This window comes from Solanum lycopersicum, chromosome 9 (genome assembly GCF_036512215.1).
Source record: "Solanum lycopersicum chromosome 9, SLM_r2.1".
Classification (NCBI taxonomy): domain Eukaryota; kingdom Viridiplantae; phylum Streptophyta; class Magnoliopsida; order Solanales; family Solanaceae; genus Solanum; species Solanum lycopersicum.
The window spans coordinates 68,252,673-68,266,451 of record NC_090808.1 but is presented as its reverse complement, the minus strand read 5'-3'; the positions used below and the strand labels follow the sequence as shown (position 1 = coordinate 68,266,451).

Below are 13,779 nucleotides of genomic sequence, written 5' to 3'. Positions count from 1 at the left end.
ATTTATTGTACATTGTATTCTTTATTTATTTTGTATTAATTGTATCGAAATACAATGAATCCTCTCTTTGATTGGATAAAATACAATTGATAGAGAGGATAAATGCAATGACTATAAATACAACTGATACAAAATATAATTTTTCGAATACAATTAAAATAAAATACAAAACTCTCACATATATTTGATTAAATACAATTAGTGAATTTCTTCTTATCGACATGTATGTGCGTGAGAGAGAAGGGCGAGAAAGGAAGTGTTTACTATAAAACAGATCCTTTTTTATAATATTTTTAAAATATAGCTATTTTTCGTAAATAAATTGTTAATTTTAATTAGCTACATAATTTCTCATATATATATATGGAATAAGTGGTCCAAAATCAACTAGTCACACCCTAAATATACCAATTATATCAAATGGTATATTAAATTTTCAATTAACGTTATATAATTAAGAATTAGAAATATATTATTGATTGAAAAAAAAAAGGCAATAATAGTATATTATTGAATTAAAAAAAAAAGCAATAATAGTACAAATTAGTATATTATTGTTTGCAACAAAGACAATTTCATTTTTTCCTCTTTTCATATATATTATTTTCGAAACATGTCAATCAATATCCTTATCAAAATCATAGGTCTTGAAAAAGAGGTCTCCCTTTCATTATTTTGTTATCATGCACTTGGGCTCCACATATTTTTGCACAATTATAAAATAATCAATTTCACAAAAAAAATGAAATTGATTGATATATGATGATTCACTAAAATTTCATCCTATAAGATCATTAATATTGTATATTGAATCTGATTAGATGACAAATAATAATTTTGGGAGCTTTCGGATTAGTTGCCCTTGGTCTGGTCCGTGTAGGAGTTTGTTTCGATAATAAACACTCCTCATTTCTAATTTGAAAATTGTGACTTCGAGTCAGGAGAAAAGAGGTGGAAGTTCTTAGAGGAGGATAAAAAAAATCCTTATACAATTTTAGTTATAAAATTAGACCTTAAATAAATATTCATGGACATTATATTTTTCTGAAAATTAATTTATCTTTATTTCATCGAACTATATATATTTGGTGGACCTTTATTTATTTTACACATTTGTTATGATTGCAACGTTTATATATGTTCTTGAAAACGTGTTCATTGTAATTTTCACAAACTACTCTTAAAGAATTAATATCTTATATTTTTGTGTAGCTTTTTTAATAATTTACATTTTAATATTGAATAGAATCGTTATTCTACAATTATACAAAATGAAACAAAAAAAAAATAATTTAAACAACAATATAATAAATATTGAAATATAGATTATTAGATCGACTCGGTATATAAAATTTATAATTAATTGATTACACCTTAATTTGTTCATAAATTTTGAAGTTGAATTTTGAAAGTTTGAGTTTTTGACATCATACTTTTTGGAACTTAGAAGTGACATTTGAGTAATGGATTTTATTTATTAAAAAAAATAAAAAATAGAGAGTGAAATAAAAGTCTTTCCTCATATTATCTTTTGAAACTTTAATGTTTTTTTGAAGATAAATATTTTAAAATTAATCCAAAATCTTATCTTGTATCAAAGCATACACACCTCCAAAGGTAAAAATTCGCAATTTAATTTAGGGAAAAAGGATGAATGTAATCTCAAATTATTATAAATAATATACAGATATATTTTGCTATACTTTTCAGATGTTGGTGTTTTCATCGTAAGAAAATTAGAATATATATATCATTTATATTAACGGATGTACACGTGTCATAATATTATCGATATTGATGTTTCTGCCGTCAAAAAATTAGAGCATATATATGTCATACTAACGGACATACACGTGTCATAACATTATCCATCGACCCGATATTTATTAGATATCGAATCGACGGATAAGATTGTGTCACGAGTCCCATTTAGTCTTCTGTTAGAGTAAAGACATATATATGCTCTAGTCACTATATCAAAAAATAAATTTTTAGCGACAATTAATTAGCAATTGCTGCTAAATATGTACTTTTAGCGGCAATTAGCATTCTTTGTATATATCCATAAAAGGTTTGAGCGATATTGGATCCAATGATACTTAACTAAACTTTGTCACTCTATATTAATATGTCTTTTTATTGTGACTAAAAGTTATTTTTATTATAGTGAGTCTTTGGACGACAAAAATATTAATGTTCCAAAAGTAGTTTGAGAGTATATTTATCTTTTTTATTTTAATTTAACTAGAAATTTTTACCTCAAAAAGTTACATAACTTTGTTTTGTGACACAAAATTACTTACTGATAATATTTATTATCTCATAAAATCAAAACAATTAACACACAAATAATGCAAAAAAAAAAAAACAATTAGCACACAAAAATAATGCAAGTTTCGTTCAATTCACCTTGAAAACAGCACTTTAAAAATGTACTATATATCTACTACCCTAGTACCCCACCATGTGAGGAGGTATTTAATTTTTTTGGATTTGGTCGAACAAATAGTAATCTTTTTTTATATAAAAAAATGTTTAATTTAATTTAGTAATTATAAAATTCAAAAGAATTAATTATTTCACAACTCAAAGTATTTGATAACTAGTTAAGATGTAACACAAACATAAATAACATTGTGGTCCATAACATAACAAGTTAATATAATTAAAGAACAAAAATATGTAAAAAATGATTGTTTTTGCGATACTAAATTATGAAAAAAAATTAATTAATCTAATCATCGAAAAGACCAAACATAGCATCATCCTCTTCAGATTCCGCTTCTTCTTCCTTCTTATCTTCAGTCTCAACGATACCTTGAGAAGTTGTAGCAGACTCAGAAACCACAGCAATTGCAACGGCAAACTTACTAGGATCCTACAATAATTTTAAGAGAAAAAAAAGTCAAAATTAATAGAACAAATAATAAAAGGAAAAAAAATAATTAAGTATTAATTATGGAGATATTGTTTCTGATAAATCAGCATCCAGTCGACATACGCATATAAAGTAGGAAGCGAATAAACGTAAGAAAGTCACTTGGTAATTCTTTGTAACGGCATTAAATATTTACATTAATAAAGAATGTTAAAGCCTTTAGCACCATCAGTTAAGTGTCATTAGAACCAATGTCGCTAAAGGCTTTAAGGACATAATTGCCGCTAATAATTATTTTTATTGTAGCGTATCAATGTACATAACAAGGTCACTAATCCTTCGTAATAACATCAATGGCTAACACATGCTATAATACTATCAACATAGTGTTAGGAAAAATACTACAATATTGATATTAGATTAGAATTATAAATTAGTAAATTATCACAAATACTGTATCATGGCCGGCTCAAATCCGATGCAAATCAGAGCAGCCGGTCACTCCCCAAGGTACCACAGTTACTCTCAAACACGTGCACTCGTGGCTAAGAGTTTGTTTATGTTGGTAGTGTGTTTTTATGCTCACTCAAACTACATCTTTATATAAATGTTGCAAATAGGAGTTTCAAAAGAAAGAAGTGAATTTTTAAGAAACGTAGGTAAAATCTTAAGTCATTACATCACACTTTAATAAAAATATAATTTGAAACGAATAAGTCAATTCTTTTGTAACGTAACATTTTGTATACTTTGCATTACTCTTAACACATAACATAACAAGATCACTAATTATAACATCAATTGCTAACACAAAAAAAGAGTTGAGATCAATGAATTACCTTGAGATATTCTTTGACTTGTTGAGCTTGTGGATATGTATACTCAGTCTCAACAGCAACACCCAAAACATTCTTATAACCATTAACAATCATGTGTGGTGCAGCAGCAAGTGTTGGGTAAGAAATAGCCAAAGATAAAGTGGTGATCATTGTAACACCAGCAGCAAATTTTTCAACAAGGTCTTCATCAGTTAAGTCCAATACTTGTGGGCTAAAAACTGATCCATTATCATAAACAGAAATAACAACAAGCCCATAAGAAAAAGGCCTTATTCCAAGTTTTGATAAAAGGGCTGCTTCTGATGAGCCCACTTTGTCACCCTTCTTTATTAGTTCAACTGGGGTAATGATTTCAACTGTTCCCTTATTGATCTTTGTGGCAATGTTGAGTACCTAAATACAAGCGGCGGATTCAGAATTGTCATAATATACGACCTTAAGAAATTATAACAATACGATAGAATAAACATTTAACTTATGTAAAGACGTGTCAATACTTGCATATATAATGTAATTTTCCGGCCGACAAGATTTCAAGGAGTGTCAGTGAATATAGTAAAAAATATAATTCTCAACTCATGACCTTAAGAAATTGTAAAAACACGATAAACATTAGAATAAACATTTAACTTATGTAAAGAGGTGTCAATACTTACATATATAATGTAATTTTCCGGCCGATAAAACTTTAAGGAGTGTCAGTGATTATAGTAAAAAAAATAATTCTAAACACATGACCTTAAGAAAATGTAAAAACACAATAAACATCAAAATAAACATTTAACTTATACAAAGAGGTGTCAATACTTGGATATATAATGCAATTTTTCAGCAGACAAAATTTTTAAGAGTGCCAATGATCATAGTAAAAAAATATAATTCTGAAAACCTTAAGGAATCGTAACAACACGATAAACACTAAAATAAACATTTAACTTGCGTAAAGAGGTGTCAATACTAGATATACCCATAGCTAAGTATTGTCAAAGAAAATAAACAAATTGTTTTAATAAGTATTTTTTGAAGAATTAATTTTGAAATACAATTTGCGTTTTGACTAATCAATTCGAAAAGAAAAAAAGGAATTTATCAGTACTAGAACAACAAACAATTTTTTAAAAAATAAACTGATTTTGACTTTCAAGAAAATGTTTGACAAAACTTATAAATAAAAAATTAAATTAATAATCTAAAAAATAAACCCTATTATAAGGGTTAAAACACATTAGTATTCTTGTTATGTATGAGTAAAATCTTTGTTAAAATTAGGTAACGTAAATATATGAGATCATAAAAAGACCTGAAAGAAGGAAGTTTGAGAAGGATCAAGGCCAGTATTGCCGGGAGGAACAATCACATCAACTGGCGCAATTAATCCAACACGTGCAGGAGCTCCCACCTATTTGCAATCACCATATTCACGTAACAATAAAGTTAAGTTCACGATATATAATAACCATACATTTTTATTATATATTAAAAAGTATAACCTAATTACACATATTAGCTTCTAATTAAATAATAAGAAAATATATATTACCTTGTATTTTGCAACTTCTTCCTTTATCTCCTTCAAATCACCCTTAGTGAAGATCAAACCAACATTGCCCTATAAAAATAAGTATTTTATAAATAAATTATATTTTACTAATAAGTTAAGAAAATTACAACTGAATATTATAAATATCTCGATATCAGATATTTGAACATGTTACAAAAGTTAAATGAATATTATAAATATTTCGATATCAGATACTTACGACAAGAAGGGGAATAAGATTAAGAAATGCATCGTTTCCGGTATTTCCAGCATGGATCCTAACGGACCTTTTCATCATAGTATTCTTTCCCATCAGTACGACGGAATCACCTCGGAGACCCTTACGAATCCCTTGCATTTGAGTAGAACCAACATTATCAGCATTTACAATCAATATTTGATTGTAAGAGTCTAAATATTTGCATAACTTTTGGTCATACATAACCTTTTTTTCACTTTTTGTTGGTTTGATAGCCATTGATGATAACAATTCTTAGAGAGAAAAAAATAATCTTAAGAGATAAGTGGTGTAAGAATTTAAACCCTAGAATTAATTATGAGGTATGTATATATATAAAAAAAAAATTAATTTTTGGTTGAGGGGTACGTAACCGTTGTTAATATTTTTATTTTTATTTTTTGGGGGAATGTGAAGAAGTTGGTGGAGTTACAAATTAGGACTCTATAAGAATCCAAATTAAAATAAAATTCTTTTTAAGTAGGATAGTGTTTTATTTTGAACCTGTTTAACGTGGGATATTTTGTATATTTTCTTTAATTAAAGAAATAAATAGAAATCGAATTTCTGGAGGGTTTATTTTGATTTTTGAACTTGATTAACTCGGGATATTTTGTGTATTTTTTATTAAAAAAATAAATAAAATATTGTATATTGGATGAACAATCCGAATAAAATATAATTCTTTTTATTTGGTTTGGTTTATTTCGAACCTGGTTAACGTGGAATATTTCGTGATTTTTGTAATTCTTTTTGGATTGGTTTATTTAAAAAATGATTAATACAAAAAACTTTGTGCATTTCTTTTTATAAAAATATATTATAGAATAAAAAATATATTATAGAATCGTAATTTTGGATATTTCGATTTTGGGTTAATATAAGTAGTAGTATTTTTGGTAAATTTTGATTGTGGTCTATTATTGCTAATTTGTATTTTTGGTTAATAGTAGTATATTTTTGGTAAATTTTGATTTTGGTCTACTATTTTAATTTTACTTTTTGGTTAATAGTAGTATTTTTTTGGTAATTTTTTATTTTGTTCAATTATATTGCTAGCTAAGTAGTACTTTCGTTGAATTTTAATTTTGGTCAATTATTGAAATATGTAATTTTGATTCTTTTATTTATAAATAACGTTGACTAATTTTACATCATAACATTGATGATTAAAGATGCTAAAAAAATAAAATAATTTAATGAGATTATTATTTTTATCAGATAATTTGTACGTTTCAAACTTTTAATAATTTGATCAGTTCGAAGTTAATAGAGACAAAAAAAAAATTAAAATTGTGGCAAAAAACATGTAGATATTTCGTGGCTATAAAATATAACCCCAAAAATAAGATTTAAAATATTAAATATAAAAGTATCACATTTATAATACGTGCATATAGTGTTTCCACAAATTACGGATTTAAATTGTACTCTTTTACTTTTACTTTTTACGTTTACATTTACAATATAAATAAATGGTCTTAATTGTATTTAAAAATTGATAGTTCTTTTAATCTAAGATTACGAATTAAAGATATTATTTTCGCAATATTATTCGATTTTTAATTATTATGGTAATCATCTAATTCCTTTCCCAAATAGAACTTCAACAAATCTAGGAAGCCTAAATTTGGGCACCTTTATTCTCGTCACATACATAAATATATTTCTTATTAAATTTTTCATTGTTAAAAAACATTAAATATATTTTTTCTAAGAAATTAAGTTTCTTAAAAAAAAAAATTGACTTCAAAAAAGAAAAGTTTCACAAGTAGTATTTTTATGGACAACTTTCACATATAGCAAATAAAAAATTTATATTTGTATGCTGTACCAAGGTTTGTATAAATGCGCTCCATAGCAAACATAGAAACTGTATAATTCACTATACATATACAGTTGAAGCAAATTGTATAAAACAAAGTGTATAAAATAAGAAAGAGAAAGACATATGGGCAGAGCTCTGTATAAAAAGGAAGTGTATAAAACGATTTGTATTATTATAAGTGTATAAAACGATTATATACAATTTAAATTTGTATAAAATGAGAAAGAGAAAGACAAAAGAGACTTGACAAGGAATATACAATTGAATCGAATTGTATAAAACGAGAAAAAGAGAAATTAGATACAATTTAAAAATTGAATAAAACGAGAAAGTGAGAAAGGCAAAAGAAACTGGGTAGGGATGTATTTTTATTATATAATTATAAGTATTTATGACGAAAATATATGTACTTGCATGTGTATATACAATTTTCTCACGCTTTATACAAACAGAAACGCAATTTATACATTTCGCTTCTGTTTGTATAAGTGAGAAAGGCGAGGGTGGCGAGCCAGATTTTGGGATAGTGGCAAGTGAGATCTGGAAGAGGGGAGAGAGAGGAACAAAAATATATGTATTTATACAATTTTCTCAGTTTTATACAATTAGAAACAATTTTTATACACTTGTGTTTTTATAAAAAGCGAGGAAGCGAGCGAAAGATTGGAGGAGAGTGGCGGGCGAGATATTTGGGAGAGAGGCGCCTGATAGTTTTTTTGCAAACGTTTGCTATGGAGCACAATTATCAATGTGTAGCACACAGGTCCGGAAATATGAATATAAAAAAAACTTTCTGTTTTTGTAATATCATATTCTCAATAATTTCCAATCATTTGAAAAAAAATATAAAAAATTTTACACTCTCTTATTCTCGAATACATTACTTTACGCGATATATTGATTGGATACATCACTTTACGCGATGGTACATCATTTTGCGTGATGTATCAGGACGTTGAGCAATCTATCCGAAATTGAGACGTATTGTATCGGAATGGTTTAGGATGTATTCTGATTCCACGAATTTCAAGAGATTTTTGTAATTTAAAAAAAAAGTAGGGATTTGTGTAAATTTACCATAATTTTAACTATTTTTTATTGATAACAACCTAAATGTCAAATCAATCAAATTAAAATCTTAGATTCACCTTCTCACCTATTATCATAAAATTTTAGATACGCCTCTAGCTGTATTCAACTAATTAAGGAAAAAATAACCTAGGATATAGCCAATATAGAGCACCTAACTTTTTTTTAGAAAATTATATAAAAAGTATTATATTTTAACTGGTTGATAATTTTAAAAATATTAAAAACTTCAAGAGAGTCATATTCAATGAAAAGTTATTCAACCCTAACAAATATTAAAATCTTAACATAAAATGTAACATAACACATAAAAACAATAAGGTTAGGATTTTTTTTTTTTTTTAAATGAAGATTAGGAGTTATCTTACACATGCGTTTAAATTTCTCTTTGAGTTCAGTTTTTTTTTGCATGTAGTATAAAATTTATCATTTATTTATATGTGAATTCCAAAAGAAAAAATGGTGTTGACAACCTGGGCTTTAGACAAGAGTAATTTGAGACGTAACTATATCAAGAGTTCATATTAAAATAAGATACGAAATCGGAATCAAAAGTTATATATATATACATAAAAAATAATTTTATTTTTATATATTATAAAATTTAAATGAATCGAGGTTTTTTTAAAAAATAATCTAATTCATGAGTTAAGAGTAAGATAACATACACTTATCTTTCCTAGACTTTACTGGTGAAATTACACTTTATCGCTCATGCCACCTATAACTCAACGTTAAACCCTATTAGTACTCTTTTGGAAAATCAAATATACTTCTGTATAATCACTACAAGAAAATATAAAATTAAATACAATAATCCCTAACTAATTCATTTGAAAAGCTTCTAGGTAAGTGAATATTTTTTATAAGCCATCATTAATTCGTAGCCAGATGAAATTATTTTACGATTATAAGCTGAAACTAAAGCAATAATTATGCAAATTATATTAAAAAATTAAACTTAGACAGAGATTTAGGTATAGTTCTCATTATAAATATCTTTATTTGAAAAAAGACAACATAAACATTAAACAACAAAATATAGCAAACACATTAATAACCAAGAAATTTTAGAGGCCCACAATGTAAGCCCAGCCCACTAAGCAGCAACACTGTGAAGGACAACAGTCTCAACTGTAAGCCCAGGCCCAAATCCAAAAAGGACACCCCATTCAAGCCCTTCACCAGTAGTTCCTAGGCCTTCTTTTGTAGAGGCCTTTCTCATTTCATCCAAAATAAACAACACACAAGCACTTGACATATTGCCATAGTTACTTAGTACTTCTCTTGTAGCCCTAAGTTTCTCAGGCTTTAGGCCCAACTTCAATTCAACTTGGTCCAAAATCGCAGGCCCGCCAGGGTGAGCGATCCAAAATAGAGAGTTCCAGTCAGATATACCTAGAGGTTGAAATGCTTCTAGAAGGCTCTTTTCGATGTTTTTCGAGATAAGCCCAGGAACATCCTTGAGTAAGTGGAATGTAAGCCCAACCTCACGTAGGTGTCCGTCAATAGCGCCTTCGCTATCGGGGACAAGAGTTTGGGCTGCTGAGACGAGTTCAAATAAAGGTCTTTCGACCCCTATAATTGGGTCCGAACCTATAATAATTGCGGCCGCCCCATCACCAAAAAGGGCTTGGCCTACCAAGCTATCTAAGTGAGATTCACTGGGTCCACGGAACGTAACTGCAGTGATCTCAGAGCAAACAACAAGGACTCTAGCACCCTTGTTGTTCTCAGCCAAGTCCTTGGCTAGCCGAAGTACTGTTCCCCCGGCAAAGCAACCTTGTTGGTACATCATGAGTCGCTTGACTGATGGGCGAAGCCCTAGGAGCTTAGCGAGTTGGTAGTCACACCCGGGCATGTCCACACCACTAGTGGTACAAAAGACCAAATGGGTAATCTTGGATTTGGGCTGGCCCCATTCTTTGATGGCCTTTTGGGCTGCCTCTTTTCCAAGTTTAGGCACTTCAACAACAACTATGTCTTGCCTTGCATCAAGGGAAGGTGCCATGTATGCACACATGTTAGGGTTCTCTTTCAAGATTTCTTCGGTTAAGTGCATATATCTCTTCTTAATCATTGATTTATCACCTATAAAAAAAAATGATAAAAAAATGAAGTTCCCAACTATTTGGACAATTAAAAAAATTATAATTGTTAAGCAAAATTAACATGTAGGGATAATGCCCAAGTATCCCCTGCACGAAATCTCAGAGACACACTTATACTATACTAAGGTCCTAATACCTCCTGAACTTATTTTATTAATAATTTTTTACCCCTTTTTAGCCTACGTGGCACTATCTTGTGGGCCCAACGATGATTGACTTTTTTTCAAACTAGTGCCACGTAGGCTAAAAAGGGGTAGAAAATTACTTATAAAATAAGTTCAGGGGGTAATAGGACCTTAGTATCGTATAAGTGTGTCTCTGGGATTTCGGACATAGGTTGAGGGGGTACTTGTGCATTTTTCCTTTCTCTGTGTTTTATTCAATTTATTAAGGAAAAGCAACATAGGATATATAGTCAGTATCACCAAAAGCATATCACATGTGATGCTATTTAAGGAATTAACCCAACTGATTAATACTACATCATTATTTATTATAAGATGAAAAAAGAGACAATTAATTATTAGATGAATATTATGTAAAATCACCTCTAACTATCAAAATTCAATTAAATTAATAGCGTTTCAACCATTATTCTACAACTCCAACATACATTATATTATTCATAGGAAATTCATAAAATATAACCAAAAAAAAAAAAAGGTAGGGAGGAGTATATATTATCTTACACATGCGCTTAAATTTCTCTTTGAGCTCAGTCTTGTGCTCACTGTTAGTGATACGAAAATAATAATCAGGATAAGTACTCTGATCAACACAGTTAGAAGGCGTAGATGTTCCAATGGCTAAGATCGTAGCTGGACCCTCTGCACGTTGCGCCTTACGATACTCCTCCACGGTGACCATTTTCGCCGGAAAAAATGGTGGATATGCTAGGTTTTTTTGTGTTTAGGACTACGTGAATGAAAGAGTGATAATTGTCTTGGTGTATTTTTGTTGCATGGGGGTTGTATGAACTATATATTTATATATGAAGTCCAAAAGAAAAAGAATGGTAGCTAGAGATCACGTGCTTCAACAACTAATGTCACGTGACTTTGTGTTTTTTTTTTTTGGTTTTCCTTTCTAAATTTAAGATAAATAATAATAAATATTGGACAGCTACCTACTTTATCAAGATCAACGATCATAAAATATTGTTAATTATATTGAAATAAAAATTGACGGTGTTGATGAAATCTTACATAAGATTTCTGTTATTTTATTGCATCACCTTTGATATACATTTGGCTTTTGGACAAGAAGTTGACACGTAACACTATATGAAGAATTTTAACTTTTTTAGGGTAAATTCGATACGGATTAAACTTCTCAATCTTTATAAGTTCGGAGTTTCGAAATGGTTCATAAGGTAGGAGCAAGATCTATATTTATTTGTGGGATTATATATATTACATGTGTCGTTATTGTATATATAGCATAATTTTATGATAAAAGAGACTTTAAAACTGATATACCTCAACTTCGAACCGTAATATTCTTTGAAAAATCAAATATATTTCTTATTTAATTATGACATTATAACCTATGTGTTATGAATTTAATTTTGTGGAATTTAATATTTTACAAGAAATTTTGGACATGTAAGTTAATTATGAGATTTTGACTTATGAGGTGAGAATTTAATTCTGTAGAATTTAACAATTTACAGCACATTTTACAGAAATTTTGAACATAAGTTTGTCATTACCAAATTAAATAAATAGTCAATATGTATATTTACACATAAATTAAGTAGATTTTTTTCTTTCTTAAAAATATAATAGGCAAACCTTTTTGGCCAGAAAATTTGATCAAAATAATATTTTATCTATATTATTTTACTTTTTGAAAAAAAATATTAATTTATTCTTTTTTAAAAAATAGTATTATTTTCTTAATTTTCTAGCCAAAATTTGATTAAATTTTCTAAATCATTTAGCACTTTCCAAAATAATAATTCTAACTCATCTTTTTTAGGAAAACAATGAATGCAGAAAAAAACATATCATATGTTTTCACATTTTGAGTCTTATGAGGTGGCCACAAAAAAAATTATTAGCAAAAGTGATAGATGCATGAATGAAATGAATTATGTGTAGAATTAGATATATCGAATTTAAATTTTAAAAATTTCAAGAGCATTTGAAAGAGTTTCAAATAACAGATAGTTATTTGTTTTTTAAGGAGATAATAGAACTTTTGATTTATTTATAATTTGACAAAATAATTTTAATTTTAATTTCCATGATTCAATATATTTAAACTTCAATTTGTAAAAAATATATGTTGAATATTCTTTGATGTCGAAAAATGTTGTATTCAAACTAATTTTTAGACTACATTAATTACTTTTAAATATGACGTAATTAACAACCTATAGCTACTATACATTTTTATAATACACAAGTAATTACAAAATTTGTAGAATATGTTCATAACCTAAAGGTTAAATGTTAAATATGCTTGGTCATATATTATTTAAGTTAGAGTTTTACCTAATATATGGGGGAAGTACATGAATGAAGTAAAATTTGATGGACATATAGAGATCAAACGGTAAAAAAAATAAATTATTTTTAGTTAGATATCATACATTTAATTCGTGAAATAGTTATTTTATCATTAACTATCAACACACTAAAATATTTCATCGTAAATTTTCTATTGTTTAATTAAATTCAAATTAATCGGGTCAATAAATTTCGGACGGATGTTTGGTAAAATGAAAGGTAAGTAGAATGTACACAACATATATAGGAAAACATCTAATGTGACAAAAATTTAAACATTTCTTTGGTTTGGTTCCATTAGGAGAATGTACTGTATTTGTATTGATTGTTAAGTAGGTATGTTGTGTGGTGTTTGAAGATTGACTTTAACGTGTGGAAAACAAGGGTATAACGTTACATCATGACTCAATATAAAATATCGAAAATTGAATTTTTTATTAATATGATATTTGAGTGATATTTAAGTTTGAGTTTAATACGAGATAATAGTATTATTTGAATTTTTGAAATTCGCGTGGTATTTTCCAAATACCAATTATTTAATTAATGACGTCATATATTAACAGATCTATTGCTTATTAGTACAAGTTTAGAGAAAAAAATTCAAGACTAATGTGATATGGTATCATGATTGGTGTCGAAATATGGAATTATGAGATGAAATTGAAGTTTTGTTTGGACATGCGATATGAAATTTTGGTGTTGTATATTTTTCATAAACATAAAATTCAGATAAGTTTTAA

The 13,779-nt window shown here is 27.9% G+C and overlaps 2 protein-coding genes across 2 annotated transcripts; both read right to left on the bottom strand.

Annotated features, from left to right (window-relative positions):
• Window positions 1-2,606: 2,606 nt before the first annotated feature.
• LOC101268804 (large ribosomal subunit protein uL10-like) lies at window positions 2,607-5,833 on the bottom strand. The gene is made up of 5 exons (XM_004247901.5): window positions 5,478-5,833; window positions 5,258-5,326; window positions 5,018-5,116; window positions 3,718-4,110; window positions 2,607-2,878 (listed from the first exon to the last, which is right to left on the bottom strand). The coding sequence occupies exons 1-5, from the start codon at window positions 5,733-5,735 to the stop codon at window positions 2,735-2,737; spliced, it is 963 nt and encodes a 320-aa protein (XP_004247949.1). The 5' UTR covers window positions 5,736-5,833; the 3' UTR covers window positions 2,607-2,734.
• Window positions 5,834-9,384: 3,551 nt separating this feature from the next.
• On the bottom strand, window positions 9,385-11,486 carry CHS1 (chalcone synthase). The gene is made up of 2 exons (NM_001247104.2): window positions 11,213-11,486; window positions 9,385-10,503 (listed from the first exon to the last, which is right to left on the bottom strand). Exons 1-2 carry the CDS (start codon window positions 11,388-11,390, stop codon window positions 9,512-9,514), a joined length of 1,170 nt encoding a protein of 389 aa, NP_001234033.2. The 5' UTR covers window positions 11,391-11,486; the 3' UTR covers window positions 9,385-9,511.
• Window positions 11,487-13,779: the final 2,293 nt, after the last annotated feature.

Excerpts from the sequence above, each read along its gene's own strand:
- CHS1 (NM_001247104.2), bottom strand. The coding sequence starts at position 11,390 with ATGGTCACCGTGGAGGAGTATCGTAAGGCGCAACGTGCAGAGGGTCCA. Across the intron at positions 10,504-11,212 it reads AGAGAAATTTAAGCGCATGT|GTGATAAATCAATGATTAAG; the intron begins GTAAGATAATAT and ends TTTTTTTTATAG.
- LOC101268804 (XM_004247901.5), bottom strand. The coding sequence starts at position 5,735 with ATGGCTATCAAACCAACAAAAAGTGAAAAAAAGGTTATGTATGACCAA. Across the intron at positions 5,327-5,477 it reads ATCTTATTCCCCTTCTTGTC|GGCAATGTTGGTTTGATCTT; the intron begins GTAAGTATCTGA and ends TTATTTTTATAG. Across the intron at positions 2,879-3,717 it reads AAGTCAAAGAATATCTCAAG|GATCCTAGTAAGTTTGCCGT; the intron begins GTAATTCATTGA and ends AAATTATTGTAG.